This window comes from Epinephelus lanceolatus, chromosome 1 (genome assembly GCF_041903045.1).
Source record: "Epinephelus lanceolatus isolate andai-2023 chromosome 1, ASM4190304v1, whole genome shotgun sequence".
Lineage (NCBI taxonomy): Eukaryota > Metazoa > Chordata > Actinopteri > Perciformes > Serranidae > Epinephelus > Epinephelus lanceolatus.
In genome coordinates, this window is record NC_135734.1 from 25,888,245 (window position 1) to 25,913,025 (window position 24,781).

The 24,781-nt window shown below is 41.5% G+C and overlaps 1 protein-coding gene across 2 annotated transcripts in view; it reads right to left on the minus strand.

Moving 5' to 3' along the window:
* Positions 1-24,781, minus strand: part of srgap3 (SLIT-ROBO Rho GTPase activating protein 3) — an 85,897-nt gene that overhangs the window by 33,000 nt on the left and 28,116 nt on the right. For both annotated transcript variants that reach the window (XM_033626677.2, XM_033626676.2), the window contains exons 3-4: positions 15,231-15,393; positions 6,509-6,571 (exon numbers count right to left, since the gene is read on the minus strand). In XM_033626677.2, coding sequence (XP_033482568.1) covers positions 6,509-6,571; positions 15,231-15,393 — 226 coding nt within the window. The remainder of the gene's footprint in view (positions 1-6,508; positions 6,572-15,230; positions 15,394-24,781) is intronic.

A 24,781-nucleotide genomic window follows, 5' to 3' on the forward strand; every position in this document is an offset into this window, starting at 1 on the left:
TGCTCTATTCCTCCCCAGGCTGTCAAACCGTTTCTTTCAGATTCCTGTGAAAACGCACTGCATTTCCAGCCAACTTTGAACCATCTGACTGCAGGACCTGCAGCTAAAGACACAAACTAATTTGCAGGAAGACTGAGCTTCAGCTGTGTCTACAGGAGGTGTGTATATAGTTGAGTCATCTGACGACAGCCCAGGGCTATTTAACTCCTGCAGTCTCTGAGCCAGTGAAAGAAACCCAGCAGTGAGAGAATAAGAGGTTTTTATAATGAAGGCGAGATGCAGATACTTGTGTTCTACATACGTTTAGGGATTTGACTGGGGACCATTACTTCATCTTTAAGATATGGTGGATGACACATGGGAGAGGACATAAAATATGAGGAAATAAAAAAATCTCAAGAAAGTATGATGTCATCTTTATTATAGCAGTGGATGAAAACAACTAGGTAAAAAAAAGTACATTACAGGTAAACTTTGCAGGGTTAGCCACTGTTTGTTAACAGAACTGTAAGTGGAAGTGAAAGCCGACTAAAGCATTGTCTGATTGGTGTTTTGCCTCTCTATATTTTCAGCATTGTGTCCACCACTTTTGCAGCTTCCTGTTGGATGTGTGCTGCTTACAGTTTGGCACCTGGTTGCTATCATCTTATAAAGTCCCAACCTCAACCTCATCACGTGTGCCCAGGAGCTTCCCTACCCAAAAATATTAAGAAAATAAAAAACTGCAGGCAGAGGGTGGAGTGTCTACAAATAAATACACCGCCACACACTTCTAGTGGTGATCGAGAGGGATGATGTCTGTATGAATATTTTAAAAAAAACCACATATGTTATTTAAAGATATACTATACAAGATTTTTCTTTAGAGTCACCAAATAACCTAACCTGCATGTCTTTGGACTGTGGGAGGAAGCCGGAGTACCCAGAAAAAAACCACGTTCACGCAGGGAGAACATGAGAACTCCGCACCGTAGGGTTCCCTTACCCTGGGGTTCCAACCAGTAACCCTCTTGCTGTGAGGCGACAATGCTAACCACTGCACCAGACTCTGCCCTGAATTTTCTTATTTTCTTTAACTTATCTGTGTTCAGGACGTTTATGGGCGTGTTCTCCCACAGCACTCAGGTGAGGCCAGGCCTTTCTAAAAAGATAGTAACTTAGCTTTTACCTTCACTTTAGCTGCCAAGCATGTTTAAAAGTTGTAACCAACAATTCTACATAGTATACCTTTAACTACTAAGACATAAATAGTTATTTACTGTGTGTACATTAAGTGTCACTGTGCTGGTATCATGGCTCAGCTATATATAAGGAAGGTCACTGTTGCTGTCAGGTGTTTGACCTGGAAGGGCAAAGGGTTTTTGACTGCTGTGGAGCCAGCGATTTGTTTGCCACACTGTAAGCTGTGGTTTGGTTTATTGATGGAAATGAAAAAGAATATATTTATTATATCTTCATTCATGGTGGAACGAATAAAGAGGACAGTTAATCCGCAACTGAAGCCTGCAGATCCTTCACTGAACGCAACACACAATGAAAGGTAGCATATGGCATCAGACTAAAGCAGGAGAACCAGCCAAGTCAGACCAGGTCAGTAGCTTCAAGTAATAGATTTAGCTCTTACAAGTCTATATATCGTTTTTAAGAAAAATCCTGTATAGTAAACCTGTAAGATGCAAGAGCAACTTGATTAGGTATGAAAATAGTTTATATAGACCAAATAATATTATGGATATTTTTAAGAAGGTTAAAATAGACCAGCCATGCACAAAATAAATTAGATATCTGTTAAATGAAAACTGAAATATAAAAATCCAATACATCAATGCTGATGTTTTTTCCCCAAATATGCAGCACCTGTGATATTTTTATATTTCTTGTCAGCACTAACAATCTGTGAGTTCAGGTTGTTAAACACTGCTGAGAAAACAATGAATGAACTACGAACAAGTTAATGAGTGAATGAATGGAACCTGAACACAGGCCTGAGAGAGACTGTGGTGCTGTTAAACAAAGGAATAACCGTGCATGAGAGTGAAGAGCAGACATCAGACACAAGGTGGTGGATCAGAAAGATAAGATAAGCTTTATTGATCCCAGTGGGGATATTAAGTTGCTGCGGCAGGAAATTAAAACAGGTTCAAAGCTAAGAAAACTGAATTTCACATAGCTATGCTGCTGAAAGCAGGAAGTGTCTGTCTTTTCACTCATCCTGTCTTTTGCTCCCATTTCTCATTTCAAGTTGGTTATTAATGACAACAACAACAACAACAGGATCCGCCCTCTCAGTAATACTCCTGCTGCAGCACCATACTTAAAACAATATCTGAACAATAGCTCCAGCCCACAGTCCTACCTCTCACTGAGCAGCCAGCGATCCAAATGGGATTTCACAGTTTTCTTTCAGCAAAATTTGTTTTGTTGGCAGCCAGTGAAAACTGTTACAAAATACCACAAGGCAATCACCATGTGGCCACGCTATTGATTTAACTATTTCTGTACAATCAAATACTAACAAGGGTGCACTCATGAAAAACAACGCTTTTTTTTCTTCTTCTAACAGACAGTGTTACTGCTGCCTGAGGGGTTACTTGTGAAATAACTTCTATGCCTGCCTGTGCATTGTCAAACTTTGTCACAGGTTAAGATGGCAACTGGGAAAATCCTTTCATATAAGTAACGCCAAGTCAGCTTCATTTGTTTTTAATTACACTTGGTCCCGAGGAGCTGTACAATGGCAGCATTATGACAACAATAAATATAATATTCCATCCCGAGACCCTTTGCTAAGATTAATAAGCACAAAAGTCATTAAAGAAGAAAAAGAAGGGAACCATGTGAAGAAGTATCGAAACAGGGCACTCCTTCAACTACGGTCACGTTGCGATGGATGGCTAGAGTGAGAAAACAATTGCTATGTGTGAAAATATATGTTTTATTGTCTAGCATGATATCATTCATTTTATAGGGAGTGATATTTTAGTTGTCACAGCAATAATCAATTTTCCACCTTAGCTGTGAAGGTTCACACAACTCCCACAATCCTCGTATTCGGAAAGAACAAGGCTATACGTCAACATTTGGATTTTTAATTTTCAGCCAGACTGGAGCTGAGGCCAAGTGGAGCATGAGAGGAGGGACCATCTGAGTTTTATTATGCAGCATCGTCCCCGGCCAGAGAGGGGGAGAATGGGTGAAACAGATATATAGTAAAAAAGTATAAAGGTATGGGATGATGACATGTTTCCATGTGTTTCAATAAACCTGAAATACACCCTGACACTGGAAACCAAACTGGAAATATTAGGCTGGCAGAACCTTTAAAAACAATAACTAATTTTAATCTATTGACATAAAGACATGAAGTGTAGAGTATAGCAACCTTGGTCTGTCTTTGAAGATATCTGACCAGTTACACAGTCCCATATGAATGTAATAAACATACATGCACTTCTGATAATCCCTTGCTCCACTCCACAACACTGATCCACTGCAGCATCCAAATGTACAGATGGCAAGATCAGGGAGAGTAGCCAGCACTGCCTTTTGGTAGTTCGACTCTCGTCACATTGCACAGATGAATAAGTCATATAAGGCCGCTCTGCCATCTCTTCTGATTCACCCCAGGGGACAGAAGATTGCTGAAGTTGCCTGGAGATTGTCCAGTTTTTGGGCACTAAGCCTCCCTCCCTAAGAACTCGCCCCAGAGTGCAGCTCCAGTACAGTGTGTCCTAATCCCTGACATACGTTCATCTGTCTGCAGGGTTTCCTGCAGGGAATCCCATTAATAACACCTTGGTTCTTACCAGTTATTAAAGAACAGATAAAATATAACAGTGAAGAAAAAGGTAAAAAAAAAAAAGAAATTGCACATACAACAGTGGTAATTTGAAAGTATTAAGTATTGCCCAATTGTTTGGGGCACATAATATGCCACGCCTAGCAACTCACTTGTTCAGTGGGGGGAGTGGTAAAAAAAGAATGAATCACATTTTTCTGGAGCTGACGACAGAAGTAGCTAAGTAGTCTCATCTCTGTTGAGAGTTGCACATGCACAGTACTGATCAGGCACTCATGAGAAAATAATGGCAGGTCAAGTGATCGAACTAAAGCACAAGCAAGCATTTCAGTTATCCTGGAAACAGGAGTTTAGTTTGGTGGTGTTAGCGGATGTGGGCAAACTATGCACATCAACTATGTATTGCGCGGTTTGCCACAAGTTTGACAGCAAGGTGAATAAATTGGGTTGTTTTGTGGTTATTTAATAACTGCTAATAAATAAAACAATTTGTATCAAGCAAGTGTGGCTATGAGATACAGCAGGAAACATCCATCCATACAACCATTCAGCACCTTTTTAAAAAATATATATTTGACGTATGGGAAGCAGCTGCAGGATGCACAATAGTTGGTTGCTGACAAACAAAGGAAAAACAACAAAAAAAAAAGGAATTTGGACTGTTGTGCAGAAGCTGAGCGAAAACAAAATGTGTTTTTTAGAGAAGTGAACAATATGGACAATCAATGACAAAAACAAAGATGAAGAGAATCTACTGTGGCAGTACAGAAACTGACTATAAAAAGAAAACACAACAAAGTGCTGACATCAGATACTACAAAGCAACTAAACTGGAGCAGGTGGCCTTAAATAAAGAGTGAGTTCATTGTTAAAGAAACAGGATACACATTATGTAATCTGCTTATCATTCAAAAGTTCTTTACATCTCTATAAACATGATGCAAACACACTCTAATGAATGATACAGTCATGTATAGAGACAGGCAGGTATGTCACAGAGACAACCAGTGATGTGACTCCTGCACAGGTCCAGAGCTGAAGGAACCACCAGATGTGAAAGTGATTTGAAACTTTCTGACTTGGAGAGAAACGCAGTGTTCCATTTCATCATTTTCAACCGACCCACTCTTTCTTTCACTTCTCATCATCACTCATCATCATCATAACCAAGCAGGTATACAATAAATAATAATAAAAACATAAAATAAAAATAATAATAATAATAATAATAATAATAATAATAATAATAATAATAGACAACTTCAATTTTAAATATTTTATGTAGCACATTCTTGTGAGCTTCTCTTCTCAAAAAATTCAACATCATCAAAAATTCAGCACGCCCTCATACAACAGCTTGTATGATATGGCACTAATTTCATGTGGCAGCACGGTGGTGCAGTGGTTAGCATCGTTGCTTCACAGCAAGAGAGTTTCTGGTTCGAACACGGGGTGGGGGAGCCCTTCTGTGCAGAGTTTGCATGTTCTCCCCATTTTAGTGTGGGTTTTCTCCGGGTACTCCGGCTTCCTCCCACAGTCCAAAGACATGCAGGTTAACTGGTGACTCTAAATTGTCCGTAGGTGTGAATGTGAGTGTGAATGGTTGTCTGTCTCTATGTGTCAGCCCTGTGATAGTCTGGTGACCTGTCCAGGGTGTACTCTGCTTTGATAGGCTCCAGTTTCCCAGCGACCCTCAACAGGATAAGCAGTTATGGAGATGAATGAATAGATTAATGATATCTTGTGAATTAGCGCCCCCACTGGTAAGGGTAGGTTAAGGACAAAAGGCATGGCTGGGCATAGTCACATAATGTGAGGACGTGATGTGATGTACATACATAACTTACAAAACTCAAAGTTTGATTTTTGGCTTCACATGCCGAATGTCAGCTGGGATAGGCACCAGCCCCCTTGCCGGCCCTGTGACCCCAGGATAAGCAGTTATGAAAACTGAATGAATATATGAAAGGGAAGTGAATCCCCATCATCTGGGTGAAAGTCCTGAGTTTGTTTGACCTGTCCATCCACCCTTAAATGGACTTCTCACCTTACTTCCTCTTTTGCTTCCATCATTTTAGGGATGAAAGCCAAGGATAGGTCATGTGATCACAGCCTCCTTGCTCATGATTACGTGGGTTCTATACAAATGAGAGTGCATCTCTTTTTGCAAGCATAAGTACAAACAGTGAACAAGAATAAAGCCTGACAAACTACATCCTCCAAAATGACCCTGACGTTGTATCACACACACATTAAAACCTTGATAAAGATAGGATTTATTTCATGTCGCATTTGTCTGCATTGTTTTTAGCTAGCTGTACTTATTAAAATGGCAGCTGAGTGTATAATATGCATAGGTGGGCTGATAACAGTAGTGTGATACTAACGACAGAGTTAAACTAACTCCATTCCTCAGGTGCAGTTCTCAACAGAGCCAGCATGGTTGTGACAGTGGGACTAGTCTTTGCTTTACTTGGTTTTACAGGTGGGTAAAAATCTTTGAAAAGAAAAGTCACTTTTACTCAAGAGAGGAAAGGACAAGTAGTTCAGACTGTACAAAGAAGAAAGCAAGGCAATAAAATAGCAGAAAAAAGAGAGGACATGAAATAAAATGTCAGAAAGACAGAGCGAGGAAAAATAAGTGGATGAGCTCAGTGCTGAGATAAGGTGTGAGGCATCGATCTGTAGGCGACACAGTGTATTACTTACAGTGTAGAGTTCATTCGTCACCTTCACCAGCTCCTCGTGCATCTGGATCCCAATGTCCTTGCTCTGAAACACAGCGAGAAGAAAGAACCGGGGTGAGACAACAAATAATGTTTGCTGCGACCTGTTGGAACAAACTCAGCCAGTTATGCTGACACTGTGACTTTGGTGAGTCATACTGAAGTATCTCGACAGCTATTGGATGGATTGCCACCAAGTTTGGTGCAGATATTCAAGGACATCAGAGGATGAATTCTAATGGCTCCCTGGCTTTTTATCTAACACCCCTGTCAGATCAGAATTTCCCCTTGTCCCAACACAGTTCAAGAAATGATGCCTCTGAAATCTGTGACTGACACTTGAAGGAGTGGTGTGTATGATTCATTGGATTTAGTGGCATTTAGCTGTGAGGACTGCAGACTGCAACCAGCTGAAACTTCTCCTATGTGCCAAGTGTGAACTCACTCTTAAAATTCCCTCAGTGGGAAGAAAAAATGACCTTCGGGCACTCATGTGTGGAGCAGAAACAATGCACTTTGATTAAGCTGAAAAGCTTTTACTTAGCACTTGTGGAGCCGTGTCACCTTCAAAATGGCCTCTCATTGAAATCCATTGCTGTCACCCACCTGCATTCGCTTATTAATCAGGATTGGGTGACACCCCCTATCAAGCTTATAAACGTTTTGCTTTGAATAAAGGCTTTCTAACTTAATTCAACTGCATTTGTTCCTGCTCCACGCATGACTCCCTTCAGTTAATTTTTTCTTTCCATGTGCTGACTCTTTCCTTCAAGAGCACCTGTGTTTTTTCTTAAGTCTCATATAATCAAGACAGTCCTCAAGCAGTGTTCAGTGTTCAATGTTCAGGTGTTTACCAGGAGCCATATTATCTGCAGAGGTCGCTTCCTCTCCAAAACAAAAGGACTGGGGGATTTTAACCAGTAAAAACACTGAATAAAGCAGTTCAGCGTTACATATGAGTGTTTCTCTTGTGCTGAGAGGCATGTTGGAGACGGGCTGCTAGATCAGCACCTGCTACTGTGTGCTCACCTTCTGATAACTTAAGATCCAGAGGTTCAGGAGGTTTTCACAGGGAGTCAAAACAAATGTACTCTGTGATTTAAATTGCCAACTACACTGAATGAAGCAGTTTCATGTTAAAAAAAATCTGCATTTCTATGATGCTGTTTGGCTTGTTGCAGAGGGGCTGCTAACTGTGGCGGCCAATGAGAACACTCGAATGCCCTATTTACAGCCAGTGTTTGGTTTGTCCATTCCAGGCTACTGTAGAAACATGGTGCTGCAACATGGTGGACTCTGTAGAAGAGGACCTGCTCCCTGTGTAGATATAAACGACTCATTTTGAGGTCATTTTGAGGAAACATGACAATTCTTATTTTCAGGTGAATGCATGCTAAAGAAAACATACTTATTATATTATATTCCATTTCTGCCAATATATCACCCTAAATCCTACACACTGCACCATTACATGCTCACCAAAACATAAACCCTGTCCATTTAGTACTTTCATCTTCCAACAATTTTGATTTCTGGTGTATTATAGGTGTTACAGCCTCATACATCCTGACTGAGAATGTTCATTTTTGTTTTTGTTATATATGCTCTATTGCCTCAGATTAACTGAATTCAAAATTTTGTTCTCTAAAGTTTAAAAGTCTTAAAGCACAGCCATGTCCCCACTTCCTCCATCTCACCAGCTCTTCCTGCAGCCAAACATGAAACAGACTACATTAGGAAAGGACTGAAAATATGGAGGACGCTACTCTTAAATTTAAAATCACTAATTAGGCTCATAAATCTATTGCACACTGGACAAGCAGTCACAGTGTTGTTGGGCTCTGAATGTCTTGTGTGCAAATTAGCTTGACACACTCACTGTACCTCTCTACTTGGTTGTTGAACAGCAATGACAAAACTTTGAGCAAAGCACATTTACATTTCCTGTGACTATTGCACATTACATCACACCTCACATCTAGACTTTTGCAGTGCCTTCTGAAGTCAGTCTCATTCATTACCTGCGTGTGTGTGCATTTGTGAAGTGCATGTGTGCATGTGTGAAGAGCGCCAAGAAGTGAAGACAATGTGTGACATCCTCTGACAAACAAAAAAAAACAGTCTATTGATGTTTCACTGTGCTCTGCAAAAAGATAAATAAAAACCAATAATGCATCAAGAGACACAACAAGCCCAATTTCAACTTTCATATCTCTTCTTAATTATGAAAAGATTGCTTAAAGGACAACTTCGGTATTTTTCAACCTGGGCTCTATTTCCCCATGTGTATGTGTGCGTATGATTCATGGGTACCACTCGTTCTAAAATTGGTTCAGTATCGAGCCACGAAACGAGCTAAAACGGCAATGGGGGCAAATGTGTCCCGTATAAAAGTGTTTTTTTTCGCCACTGACCGGTTCAGATCACCAGTGTTATCTCTGTAAATAGCATATTGTAGCGGTCCTGGGGCAGTGGTGACTGTGAATGAGTGGAGTCAGCTGTCAGTCAGTGTTGGAGCAGAAAGACGGAAGGCGTCCCCGCTTGGTAATGTAAATGAGTATGTGTGTGTGATGTGTTACGCTAGAAGAGTCAGAGGATGGAGTCTTTTACGTGCTACCCTCTGGAGTGTTACCAGAGTTTTTGGAGTGCTCAAATAAACGGGCCTTTTTCCTGAACGCAAGAACAGGATGTCGCGCTACACCCCGTACAGCTTTCATAGGCTGCCTTTGTCGGACGGCGAGATGCTGAAGTTGTGGCTAGTTGTGCTACAAATGGATGCTAACATTCCTCTCCAGACACTGCGCCTTGCAGACCATCGGGTCTGCAGTGCTCACTTCTCCCAAGATGACTACTGCCAGCCGAAGAAGAGAAGACATCCAATCCCGAAACACCTCTTCCTCAAGAAAACGGCTGTCCCACGAGTAGAGAGAGCTACAGACACAGTGGAGCAAAGCTCGTGACATCACACAGCCCAGAGGTAAGGGAGAGGCTAAGTTAGCATGCTGTTTACAGAGATAGCACTGGCGATCTGAGCCGGTCAGTGGCAAAAAAACACACACTTCACACACACACATACTCATTTACAATACCGAGCGGGGACGCCTTCCGCCTCTCTGCTCCAACACTGACTGACAGCTGACTCCACTCATTCACACTCACCACTGCCCCAGGGCCGCTACCATATGCTATCTACAGAGATAACACTGGCGATCTGAACCGGTCAGTGGCGAAAAAAAGCACTTTTATACGGGAGGCATTTGCCCCCATTACCGTTTTAGCTTGTTTCGCGGCTCAATACTGAACCAATTTTAGAACAAGTGGTACCTATGAATCATACGCACACATACACATGGGGAAATAGAGCCCAGGTTGAAAAATACCGAAGTTGTCCTTTAAGCCGTCATTTCTTTCTGCCGCCACTTTCATATGTTTTGTTTGGAAGAAACTGTCGGAGACTCAACAAACACCTCATAAAGCTGCGCAGTTAATTCCTCTCCCAGCTTTTAAAACACATGCACCTGCACTTTTTCACAGCCATCTCACTACACAGCATGCCTCATGCCTGATCAAATACGTGGGACACACCCGGACTGCAGGGACAAATAAATGATAGAGTGAAACTAATAGCATCTGTTTGTGTGGGAGAGAGGCATAAAGCCTTTATTTCAAGACTTTGAGGTGAGAAAATGCACCGACAGCAGCAGCATGTCTCAGTAGGACAGTCTGACACATCCAAAAAAACACAAGCAACACCTTCTCTAACTTCACAGAACTATAAAAAGTCGTTAAGTTTGAGAAAGGGTGATACAAAAACCGACATCAAAACAATCACAAATAGGATGCTGGTTGAGCGACTCTCTAAAATGTGACTATAAATAGTCTTCCATTACGTTAAAGGTATACTATGCAGGATTTTCCTGACTCATGCAAAAGTAATCCCGTTTAATTATCACTTATAACCCACTTGAAGGGTGTGAGGTGTATTCATCTGCAGTGACTCTGCTGTCTGTTGGTATTCTCCTATTTTGTTCCTACACTGCTGTGTTTGGGACGTTCCTGGGCACAGCACACAGGTGAGGTCAGGACTGTAGGGACCAGGTGCCAGCAGAAAATGTTGGCATTGTACATTTCTGCATCAGGAGGTGAAGGGAATGGTGGATGGTGTGTCACCCAGGCGAGACACCTGCCAAGCTGCAGACCACTGTTTGAGGCCAACAAACAACAAAACTGGTTGTGATTTAGCAAGTCATTGTTGTGTTTTCAGTACTTTTTTGGGTACCAAATGTGGGTGTTTTGTAGCCACCTATCACCATTTTTCCAGCGGGAGATAGTGCCCGAAAAGCAGTTGTTTTTTTGCTGAGACATCGCCATGTTTCCTGCTGGGATTGTGCACCCAAAACCGAGTAGTTTGAGCCAAAATTTATTTTCCTAACCACAAACAAGTGTTTTTTAAGCCTAACCCTAACCACAGATTAACCACAGCACTGTTGAAATGTAAAGTTTCAATGTATCCGCTACATAAGCGCTTTGGGGTTGCACTGATGTATGAAAGGCGCTATATAAATAAAGTTTGATTGATTGATTGATAATAACGTCAATATATCATATCCTTCGTTTACAGAAACTTATAATGGCAACATTTTTTGGGTGATTGTGTTGCAAACCGTACACAGCATGCATCTGAGAGTAAGCTACAAAAATAGAACACAATGCCAAAAGAATGCATGACGAGGCAAAATGCCAAGTGGATAAAGATCATTCCAAAATGAGAGTGATACTGAGGTTGGCTTTCACTTTCACTTTTGCAAGCAAGCACTGAAGGAGAGGATGGGGATGAAGGCCGACACAGAGCTGGCCTGTTTTCTGTTGGACAGGTCGGAGCCAGAAGTCAGCTCAGTTAGTTTGCTAAAGTATCGGCTTTTCCAAGACAAGTAATGTAATATTACTACAATACAGTAGTACGGTAGCTTGCCATGTAAGAACAGTGTCAGGAGGAAGTTTTAATGTTGTGGTAACAAATAGTAACCGACCATTCCTGAATAGTTAACCTTTTATATGATCTTAATTTGTCTTTAATGTTGCCATGTACAGTAGTGGTAGGATCTTAAAGCTCAGTTTGATTTATATCACAACAGTGTGTTCTCCATTTTAATTTGATTTAGTGTATGTGATTTAGTGTATATTTACTGTAGGTTTTGACTCAAAGTATAGCCAAAACATGACTGTATTATTAACTATGAACATAAAGAGTAAATCAGACTTTTCACCTAAGATCATAATGTGGATATACATGAAGAGAAATGATGCTACGCCCTGTGCCCGAGCTCTACATCCAGCTCTAGCAGCCTAAGTTAATTCCACCACCATCAGTGGGGTTAGTGGGTCAACACCTGCAAAAGTTCGGCTTTTGTTCAATTCTGTCTGCCTGAGGGTGTCTCCACAGCTACAGCATGACAGCCAATAACCAAGGCTCCAGTCTTCATGAATTTTGAGAGAGGGGGTGGGGCTGACTTTTCATTCAGGAAATGCCATTTATATTGCAGTTCATAACTGCATGGCAAAATAATGCTTAATGTCTTTGCTGTATGCAGTGACAAAGGTTACTGTCAGTCAAATGTTGTATAACACTGTATAATTAACAAACTTGCTGTTGTTAGCATGCTAGCCATGCAATCGCCTGCATCTTATGTTTACAACCCTACCCATGCTATTTCCTGTCCCCCACACAACTCTGTGTGTCCCTGACTGCACCATAAGTCAGGGAGTAGAGCCACATTAAGGTCACAAACCTTATCCTCCTGCGACCCTGCATCCTCATATGATGTCATTACATTTTAGGTTTGCTGCACTCCGTACTTCATCTTGCTTAACTTAAACCTGTTGTTTGTGGACACTTTTTTGTGACATCTACTGGCAGCAAAAGAACAATACACTAAGCCATATGTAAGTCTACAGCTGATCCCAAAACAAAAGTGAACAAGGTGCAAAACTGATCAAATTTTACAGTTCTAACAGTAACATTTGTATAGTTTGGCATGGCATGCAAATTTAAAGCAATAATAACAAGCTAAGATGCTGTTAATTAGGAAGTGCTCATTTGAGGACTTTGGGACTTGTCCTCAGTTGTATTACTGCAGCATTTCACACAGGCCAGTTAGTTGTGACAGACTGTCCCTACAGACAAAATGATAGTCCGAGCTTGAGAGACACATAGAGCAAAGAAAATTCATAGAGAGTAGGAAGGAACCAAAAAATCATAAGGCTTTTAGATTTGTTGCATTATTTGCAATTTTGCCTTTGCACAGCCATGTTCGGGCATTGAAATAAATGATTCTGAACAATTTTAGACTTCAACAGTGACCCCTAATCCTTAGATTTCAAAATACTGAACATATGTTGATTGGTTTGCAATTTTGTTTTAGCACAACTGTGTCCAGACATTGAAATAAACTACTGTATACTTTATTATACACTTTTGACTAGTTAAAATAAACCCATTGTCCCCGTATGAGGACTTTTTTTCCTCCAAAACTACTAACTGACAATGCTTAGTTTGTTGTACTTATAAGGTCTTACTAATCCAAAATAGCTAGGAGAAATTAGAAATGCATACCAAACAATAGCTCAGGTCTCAGGAGGTAAAAAAAATATAGCCACAACAGAAACAAAGTATACCTCTGAAACTTCTGAATAAAGCTGAGCAAGACATTTGATTTCTTTAGGGTCTTTGCAGGTGATGGACAGCAAAAAAAAACCTCAAAGGTCGATAAAAGTAGGGCCATGTTCATAAATGAAACAGTGACACTTGTCATTAGAGATTGATGTAAGCAGCTAATTAGGTTAAATGGGTGGGCTGTTGGTGCACAGCTATCAATAGCCGAGGCTTCACATGCTGCATACGAAAGTGTGCAGTGTGTCATGTGCTTTTAAAAATGGCAATCAGATGCTCCTTTTACGTACGTCAACAGCTGACTAATTCTGGTCCACCCAAAAGAGTGCATCATCGTGACACAGCAAGATGCACGATGTTCCATTCAGATATGAATCATTATTTCAGTCAGATCAATACAACAAGGAGGAGCTGTGCTGAAAGACAATGACTAACTGAACAGCAACACGGCAAATATTGTTGCAACGCACACACACACACACACACACACACACTTTTTTAAAACCACACCTACCCTGAAGTTAACATGTTTGTCCGCGCCCTGCCCAGCTATAATAACTGTGCTTGAAAAAACTTGCTACTGTGAGTCAGAAACTTAACTAATCATCAAAGAGGGGAAAAAACTCATAAAACCAAATCTTGCTCCAACAGTTCTTCACTAAACTGAAATGAACCCAGAAGAGACAAAACATGATAACCTCAGTAATACAGGAGGGATTTGTTGTTTTTACTGTGTTTGTATCTGGAGTGCAGGCGTTAAGTCCTACTCAAACAAGCATCGGACTGAGTGTGATAAATGTGGAATATCCTCAGAGGGCTCCGGCAGCTGGTGAATGGCATCTGTATGCATCAGTGGCTCTGAAACGAGACAGACTGCAGCATGTACTGCAGAGACTCAGGGAGAGCAGGGAGGGTTCAAGCAGCGAGTGAACGACTGTGATGCAACACAGTGTAAGAGCTGTGGCGGGTCCTATTGTAAGAGCCCTTATAGAAACGCCTGTTGGTATACATTGTTAAAATCTTCCTTCTATGGAAGGCAAAAGCAGCACAGTTGCTTCTAATGTATTAATATGCAATTTCTTTATATTGAGAGTCATGGAAACAGAAGATAAGAGCATCATATGCCATCACCATATGTACAGCATCATAACATATGGAACTTACCATCATTATAAGCACAATATATCAGTAATATTATCTCTGTCATTTATATGCTAAACAGCCCCTTGATCAAGTTTTTGTCGACAGCTGTTCTCTTCGTCCTTGATCACCTTGTCATGTCCAACAGTCAATCATCCAAAGCTCTTCCATTTATTTCAGTTTAACATTTTTAATTTTCTCCATGATGTTTTAGATGAATTATTTATTGCCTCCCAACATGTCTGCCAGCAAGCAGCAGCAGCAGCAGCAGCAGCAGAGCCATCCATTCATACTTTCAAATATAGAAAAAGCTACCTGAGGGCGCCTGACTTAAAAAAAGACAGTGTTTCTCCTTTTTGAGCACTGGCACAGTTTCTGACAAACACTGGCCTGGCATCCACACAAGTAGACACACACACTGACACATGCACACCGTTATATCTGAATGGAGCCTAGTAAGCAGAGTGCAGCTCACCTACAGGAAGGCCTGCAAGGTGAAAACAGGGCTATGATGTTTGGATAAGACCTCAGTCATCTCTGCTATGTGCTGACAGCGAGCCAGACGTTGATCACACTTGTTGGGGCTGCAGGGTGTTGGGCGAGGGGCTCTCAGCTTTACTTTTCCCCATGCTTTACTCATACACCTTCTACTAAATCCATGTGTGCTGGTTTCTCTGCTTTGGCCAAACTGAAGCCAAAAAGTAGAGAAGCCGCTTTTATTTTAGCTGCTGCAACTTGCACTTTGCAAGTTCAACTTAATGGCAACTCCAAGGAATGACAGTGAGGCCCAAAGTTTACAAGAACCAGATGAAAACACTCATCTCAGTGACATTTTGTGCACTGGTGATAAGAGAGAATGAGTAAACAAAGAGGGGAGGATGATATTCTCACTGACCTTCTTGAACAGACGGATGATGTCCTCACTGATCTGGGCCAGGCGGACAATGACATTGTTGGTGTAGATGTCGCTGAGGGTGGCGTGGTCACGGCTTTCTCGCCTCGTCTGGTTCAGCATCAGGTACCAACAGTTTACTGAGGACAGCAGGTGCTGGTCTTTTCTGAAAACACAGGAAAAATGCAGGAATGGACATGTGTTAATGTATTATTAATGGTCATTTACTTTAAATGATCAGTTTTATGTACCATAATCCCAGTTTAAATGGGACAAGGAATCAACAGCCACACTAACAACTCTGTGAGACAGTGCTTTGAGCTAAATGCTACCATCAGCATGCTAAGATGCTCACAATGGCAAAGCTAGGATGCTGATGTTAACCATGTTTGCCATCAAATACCCCTATTCCACCAAACTTAGTGTGTGTACACAGAATTTTAAACACATGAAAACCCACTAAAATAAACTAAAGACTCCTTTTCCATTGCCAGCAGAGTGGTGTACACGGCTCTGCAGCAGACAAGCATGGCTTTCTTTTTAGTTTTAGTGTCTTAGTTTTAGTTTAGTTTATTTAAGAAGGGACAGTGCAACTTAATAAAATACAATTGGTATAAAAATGCCAGAAGTAGACAAAAGGCTATTTTTCATCTGTAGTCCCTTGGCCAAGATGTTACACAAGGTTACCTAAAGTACAACAAAGCACAAAAAACAAACAAACAAAAAAAAAGAAAAATACAACGGGGCATACAGTTTAAAAGACTTATTTGAACACATCAACAAGAATTGATTTTGACATGATTTTTTAGTCACGAGAATGTAATGATCCTCAAAAGTGTGACTCAGTGCTAAAACTTGAGGCAAAGTTGATGCAATATAAAAGTACTTTCAATTTTTAAAAGCACCAGAGGCAGAAGTGGTTTTTTTTTGTTTGTTTTTTTTACGGTGTGTCACATGCAACGTCCTGAACAGGCCAAAAAACAGGTAAGTAAACAGTAGAAAGCAGCATGGAGGACCACTGAAAATGTTATGGTGGTTTCTTCTTTTAATACATCTCTAATTCAGTCTCTTTTTCAAATAGGAACATTGTTTAAGGGCTGCTATGATATAGATGGACTATATTTTGTGGTGGTGCAGCATTGCATCTCACTGGTAAGGGGTTAAAATTAGCGCGTCCACCCGGATGTTGTATTGCTATCAATGGTGAATGGAGCCAGAGCCAATAAATACCTGTGACTACTCCATCTGGCTTTTGCTCTTAATGGGAAATGTTACCATCAGCATTCACAAATGACTCTGCAGTAGTCACGGGTATTTATTGGCTCCAGCTCCCATCTGCTTTGTTCGGCTGTGATGGAAATACATCACCCTACTGGACCCGCTTGGTTTCCATCCAAGAAGCACTCAAACATTGTTCAAAATGTATTCTGCAACAACTTTGGAGGAGAGTCAATAATGAAGAGGTACAAAAAAGAAGATTTTCACTGTCCTTCATGCATGTTCTACTGATAAATAACCTGTTTTCAAGCCTTGAATGGGACACACCTGAAAAAAAAAACAGAAGGGCATACTCGTGTACCGCAAAGCCGTGTACACAGCTCTAGCCTGCTGGCAACAGAAAAGCATTCTATTGCCTATTTTATAATGTGTTTTCCCACGTTTAAAGGACGTGCATACACACGCAAATTTTAGTTGGCAAAAGGGTATATGTAAATAAATAATAGTCCAAAACATGACTAACAGCACTATGCTGTTTTACATGCAGTAATAATATTGTTTGGCTGCAGATGAAAGCATTTGAAGTAACTGTTAATGTAAACAATATCGCTACGGACGTGATCATAAATACCACAATGTTTCCTTTTTCCTTTCCTTTCTTGGTGAATGTTTTCCTCTCTCACTCTATCATTTCCCTCCGTCTTCCACCACACTACAAACAATGTTACGGTCTGAGGCATCAACTTGTTGTAAATGTATAAAGCTGGTGACCATAATGATCCACAGAGTCATGGGCCCTGATTGCTGCATAATCAGTTTAAACTGTCTCCGCCTCGGGTGATTTCAAATAGAACGAGCAAGGCACGGACACATTGCACCAGACCCACACACACACACTCACACACACACACACACACAATCCCTTCAAACCCATACCCTTGTCTGGATCCTATCGGAGCATTAATCAATCAACCAACCCCAAGGAGGAGACAAAGGGAGAGAGGAGGAAATGAGAGCAGAGGAGGGAGAGAAGCAGAGCAGGGTGGGGGGATAGGGTTTAACTGCGGAGCAGGAAAAAGAGATGAGCAGCACAAACATCAAAGAGCCCTCCTACAGAGAGCTTCCATAATGCTAATCACATCTAATGAAGTTGATATCTAGCTACTCCAGAGTGCATTCCCCATTATTCCTTTACTTAATGCTGCCCCTAAACGCACTTACATCAGGCTGACAGGACACAAACACCAGCGCATTGTTCTCATGGTATCAGTGCGGGCAGTAGGCAATTTGAGGGAGGACGAGAGGTACACTCTTGTTAGCAAAATGACCAAAATACACCACTTAACGTGTCATCGCTCTCCACCCACCTCAAGGGTGCTAATAGGTGGACAACGGTCCGTGTCCAAACCTACATGGCGTGGCGTCCTGTCTGGAATCAGACTTATAACTGATAAATTATTGATGTTAATTGAATTTTGAAAAAACTTTCCATTTTAACCAGTACAGCATTTCTAGCCTTTATGAAACTCACAGACCAACTGCATGTGTTGCAAGTCAAATCAAATCTGTGTATTCTGATAAGCACCCAGGTCAGTGAGATACACACACAGGAGACACGTAATGTGAGACAACAGTTCAAGTTAACAGCAGAAAAAGAAGAGGCCGAGAAAACTAATTTCACATGGAGTGCTCTAAAAAGAGAACAGTAGACAGCAAAGCTTTTAATCAAGAATGGACAGACTCTTACATGTTCATCCTTCCAAACGAAACCAACCACCCCCCCCTGTTAAAATTAACAAATGGCCTCCTGAGTGCAGGCAAACACTTCATCTATCCATTTATTACTAGCTGTTCTTCTTCAGCGTTAGACTGAGAATGGTGTCCTGAGATGCACTTTGTCTGAAAAGCATGTCAATTAATTTGCTATTACAGAAACGTAATAGTAATTTGAAAGACCCGAGAAAATCCAGCCATAAATTCACGCCACATTTCAGTCTTGCAATCAAGAGGCAATAATAAAATGATTAAATTGAACGTTAATTTGCTGTGTCAAAATGAGATGAACCCCGCTGACAGACTGTGCGGAGGATCAGTTGGGTTTTAGGTTTTGCTAACAATAGAGGATCTGATGTAGAGCATATTCTCCTTGGCCCCTCTGGGATGGCCTATTTCTACTGTCTCACCATCCCTCATTTTGCACCAGTTCTGCATGACTGACCTATCTGCCTGTAAGGGACGCAGCTCCTCGGTGTATAATTGCTGTTTGTGGTTGAGAGGTTTAGGGAACAAGCACCTCTACTCTCTGCTAATCCCTAAAAGTGGTCAGAGATGCTTCGTCACATCCCTAAGCACGACCAGGCTTCTTTTAGTCCCATTTATATCCTTAGCTTTCCACCCAAACACTGTTGAGGTAAATCCTTGGCCCTCCTCTGATGGTTAAAAGTGCTTATGGACCTGTGGTCCCTTCGTAATACCTCTGCTAAATCTGCTGCTTAAGTCACTCTTGCCTTTTACATTATGAAGTGTTTCACTTGACTGGAGCACCAGGTTATTTACTTTTCATACCACATTGATAATATTAGAATTTAACCTACAATTTTAGAAATGATGGGCTTTAAAGGAGCTCAATACCACATTCAGACCATATCTATGATTCAGAGTCTGAGCTGGGATTGTCTGCACACAGTTCTCTACATGAACGTGGCTGTACAGTTGCTTGCAGCAACAGTACTAACAGTGTGAACAGTACTAACAATGACAACAGTGCTAACAGCGTGAACAGTACTAACAATGACAACAGTGCTGACAGAGCTAACAGTGTTAACTTAAGGGAAAACTGGAGGATACGTACACTATTGCGACACTGCCTGTAACATTTTCAGCAGTAATCACCTGTAACTGCTGTATGAGCACAGTGGAGAGCAGCAGAGTTTAGCTCGCCAGTGGGATAGACAAAAAGGGACCCACATGTACTAACATGCATGCACAGCTGGACCACCTACCACAACAAAGTAGAGAAAAGCTCAAATTATTATTTAGGGCTTTGTATACAAGCAAGGAGGTCCTTAAAATCAATTCAGAATGTAACAGGAAGCCAGTGCAGAGCTGCTAAGACTGGCCTGATGCGCTCTCTCTTCTTGGTTCTGGTTAATAGCCGAAGTCTTTCAGTGGTATTTTTTGGGAAGCCACTAAAAACTGTGTTACAGTAGTCGAGCCGGCTTGAAATAAAGGCATGAATCAATTTCTCTAAAAGTGGTTTGCTGCTATATTAGTGTTTTGAATGTTGTCTCTGCCACAGAACCTTTAGGGTATTTGGTCTGCAGGTGTTCATGTACAAAAAACTGTGTTCATAATACATCAGACAGAGGAGTCTATAGACATAAGATAAGATTAGATAAGATTAGATAAGATAAGATAAGATAAGGTAAGATAAGATAAGACATACCTTTATTGATCCCACAATTGAGAAATTCCAGACATGCTAGCGCCTTTGTTTGGGGTAGCGGTGCTTTGAACTAAATAATATAATAATATCAGCATGCCAAATACTAACAGTAACAATGCTAACATGCTGTTTAGCAGGTATACTGTCTATCATGTTCACCATCTCAGTTTAAGGTGTTAGCATGCTAAAATTTGTTGATTAGCAGTAAAAACAAAGTACAGCAAAGGATGACAGGCACTTTATTAGTTTTACAGACCAGCAAACATCTGCATTTGGTCGTAAAGCCAAAGTAGCACACAAATTAAATGGTAAAATTGGGCCGAAAAGTCAGAGGATCACCAAAACAATCAAAATTCATCCTGAGGGGGGATTAATGTACCAAACCTAATGACAATGCATCCTAATGTTGTAGAGACATTTGATTCAGGATCACAAATGTCAGTCTCATGGCTGCCTGATCCATAGAAACGGTCTCTGGATTACTAAAATCATTAGGATTCATCCTCTGGGGACCATGAATATCTGTACAAGCTTTCAGTGCAATCCATTACATAGTTGTTAAGATATTTCAGTCTGGACCAAAGTGGTGAATTTGACTGTTCAACAAAAAATGAGCAAGATTGATAAGTAAGGAATTCTACATTAAGGAACAAAAGACGTTCTGAAGGTGACCAGGTTCACATTATTAATGCTCTGTGTTAAAGCCTTGAAGAGAGAAACAGACAAAGGACACAAGATCTATTTTTCCCAGTTGCTGTCCTCATTGCACAGGAATTAGGAGCAGAAGGTTGGTAATTAGGCCTGTGTACCAGCAGCATCTCTGGGAGTATTTTAACACAGTAATAAATGTAGCTCCTCTACTAGTTTATGGGAAAGAGACACTGCCTTTCCTATACCGGCTCTTACGCTGAAGCCTATCTATCACAAAAGATCGACTTCAGCATGCAGCAAAACTCATTCATCTTTGTCCTGTAGCCACTACATTTCCCGTAAAAGGCTGCGAATCAGTCGAGAGCCTGCGGGTCAATTAATCCAGAGGGCTTCAAAAGGGTTGGTTTTGGATGGCTCCGTGCCCTCTGTATTTATACACAGGATATCATTAACATGCAGGAGGCAAACAATGAGCTCTGAGAGTCTCTAGAGAAGTGAGAAGGAAGAGGAGGAGAGACGAGTGCAGCTTTCTGGCATCCTATTACATCTGTCTCATCCTGCAAAGCGCTGCCTGGCTGTCTCCATGGTTTTTTACAAGTCCTGCACTGCATCACTGTCTCTGTGAGGCAGACACATACATGCAGCATAATCTGGGAATGCATGGAGGAGTATAAAGACGATCAGACAGTGGTAGTAAATTGAGAAACAAAGAAATAGTCTATGGTGGGAGAACACTGCAATAATCCTTTGATTCAAGGATAAACTAATGGCAAGCTGTCTGTATAATGGGCATACTCTGAACAAGTCAGCATTATATGGAACAGCACACGTGCTTTAGTCATGGCTGCACTGGATGCCACCATCTAATCACCCAGGGCCTATGATGTGTCTGGGCCAGGATTTCCAGAAGGAAGTGTGTATTTATCAAACCAGGACTCGGCTCTGTGAAGGCCTTTAATCCCCTCCACACTGCCTGCCTGCTGCTTATCAATGAAACAGCCAAAGAGAAGGAGAAGGAGCCAAACACAGTTTCAGAAGACAAGGGGCATGTGGGCACATGCAGCCAGCTTTGCCATTCAAATTAGTTTTGCCCTCGTTTTCAAGCGGGGCTTCAATATGCTACGGCGCTGATCTGCACATCATTTAAGCAAGTTTTTTCCCTTTTTTTTGGGAGCAGACACACTGCCAACATTTGATGATGCACAGCTGCACAGACGCAGGGGCCAGAGCAGAAAGCAGCACAGTGCAGCGTCAAAGGCGGGTTTGACAAGATCTGAAAAACAAACTGCAACCAAGCTAATCTACTGATGCTGTACATGCTGACTTTCACCAGCTGGACTTGTCAACCTGACAAGAGCCGGGGATGGACTGCTGCGTTCAAACAAACTGAGTCTAGAGAGAGATATAGTTTAACCTTTTACCCTTTGCCCCTCAGAGCTCCTGAGAATGGCCATGGTTCAACTACATAGTTACACAAAGGCCCAATCCCAATGCACCCCTCGCCCTTAACACTTAGCCCTTATCCCTTGGTTTTGCATGTTGAAGTATAGGGGTAGCGTGTCCTGATTGTTGTTAGGGTATGACAAAGTGTAAGGCCGCCATGGCCCTCCAAACTGAGGTTTTTCAGAGGCACACTTCAAACCGAGTGTTATGAGAAATCATTGGCAAGATAGCTGTACGAGCAACAAAAGGAATCCACAAATGCATTTTCTCTGGTAGTAAAGACTTAAAAATTCTAACCATCATATAATCTGTGTTTAATGTCATTTCAATGCATTATGGTCCGTTTCTTTATAACAAGCATAACACAAGAAATCACTAGTAGCCTATGCCAATTTCTTGGTAGCCAACTAGCTAATGTTATATTATTATTGCTGATTTATGCATTACAGTTCCGCATTTTGACCTATTTCCATGCCACACCCTTCAACATCCTCTTCATTTGATGGCATATGATGCCTGAAATTTAACCAAACTCCAGCAGCGAAGTTGCTGCACATTTTACCGCTCCTATAATACAGAAAGCAGACAGGCAGGGCAGTAGCACAGGTTGCTAGTGTTGGCCTACAGAGCACTGCTAGTTGGTAATGAAGCATTGTTCTCTTTTGTTTGACAGTGCGACCTCTAGCTCACCTAGTAGAGTAAGCAACCCATAAAGGCAGAGTCCAGGTTTGATTCTAACCCATGGCCCTTTGCTGCGTGTCATCGCTCTCTCTCTCCCACTTTTCCTGTCAGTCTTCAGCTGTCCTGGCAATAAAGGCAAGAAAACGGCCCCCCAAAAATAATCTCTTTTTATTTGATGACTTTTTTGATCAATTAAAAGCGTGAAACTTAAGTTGTGAATGAATCACAGGCATCTAGACAACCGCAAAAGACTCCCTGTAGCCTAGCAAAAGAAATCACCACTGCAGAAAACGGCATATAAGCAATGTCCAGCAACACTCGTTACGGCTGTTAATGTAAATGCCAGCATACCAATGATGGATCAGGGTTTGAAGGGTTGTCCCATTTCAAAGAGGCAGTTTTCAACCACTATCTCTTGTAACTCAGCTCTGAGAGGCAAGGTGGCACTCGAAAACATGGGGCACAGGTTAAAAATACTGAATGGGATGAGCCTAAATGAGACTAAAGCTATAGCTGTACTTTGGTGTCCGTGCACAAAGCACCATTAAAGTGTCTGGCACTATCCTACAGCAACAGACTCTATTCATCATAATTATTTTGTAACTAAAGCACTGCATCACACTTTTTCATCGCAGCCCTTTAAAGACAAATGTGTTCTGGACACAGGCCGCATCGCACTTAACTGCTCTTAAAAGAAACTACCCATTGATAGTTTTTCAAAGCTGTGCCCTGCTGACCATGAAATGAACAGAGACATCACTTGGAAATGAGCAAAAGCAGCTTCAAAACTAAAATAACTCACATACACTATACAAAGATCTGGCACTGTGATGATACCAAACAATTTTCTCCCCCAGTTCCTTCCAAACCAATTGCTTGGATACACACACAAAGGGATTAACACACACATACACACACACTCACACACCAATTTGGACATCACTACAAGCCCTGTCTTATCTCTCCCAGACAGGTTATTCTCCATATCAATATTGCATGAGGTGCCTTTTTAATGGTGCTTTGTTACATCTGAATATGCCTCTATGACAGACGGATGATACCAATCACTCTAATTCGATGGGGTACATTATAAATCTCATCCATGATATATACCCTGAAACGTCCACTCCATAATTATAATGACGTTAGCTGCTGTCTCTTGGGAACTGCGAACCAGTAAGAGAAAGGAAGTGGTGCACTATCTGGCACTGCGACTGCAGTACGGAGCAGCTCGGTAACCCTTCAGTGTGTCTTTTCACTGTGGCAAATGAGGTAAAGTGGAAGAGCAAAATTATCCTTGGTCGGGTTGCTGCGGTGAAGCTGTAGCTGCAGTAGCTGTAAATCACTGTGGCATTCAGCTTGCTAATGAATCTGCACTGGGAGGGTTCAGCCAACAGACTGTAGGCTGTGATCCAGCACATATGGAAGTCCGTCCCGGTCAAGATGACTCTATTTTATTATACTGCTCTGTTTTGATGTCCCTCAAAACATAAAGGTGTAACCAGGCTGCTCCTCTGCAGTGTAACACAGAGTTTACAGAGCACAACCTTTATTGCCATGACAAACAGTCACAGGCATGTTGCAGGGTGTCGGGGAAAGGATGGTTCAAATCTGCTGTATCAGATGAAAAACAGAGTCAAAGATAACAAAGACGAACCCAAAAGCAACTGAGTGTGTTCACAGAATAAAGAGACTTGAAGGCCTAAAATGTTTTCTCTGTGTGTTTGATGGTGCGTACTGCATGGTTGGGCTTTTTGCCAACAAAGTGTTTTTATTAGACAAACACAAGTGTTTTTCTTGCTGAGGGCCCATTTGGTGTTTTGGTGGCTCGCCATGAACTTAACTGCACTAAAGTGGGAGGAAGGGCAACAGTACAGGGCGTGTCACAGCTGATTAGCAGGATTTGTGGTTGCCCGCCTGCTCAGACCAGGAGAGCACGGCACAAGGTGCAATCGTGTTATGAGCTGAAAAAACTCACTTTGGATGAAATACTGGCCATTTTGAATTTAATGTACCCTGTAAAGTAAAATCATTTTGATGCAGACACACGAGGAAGTGTGTGTGTGTGGTACAAATGACACCTAACAAAGACTTTCAGTATGGCTGGATATGACAT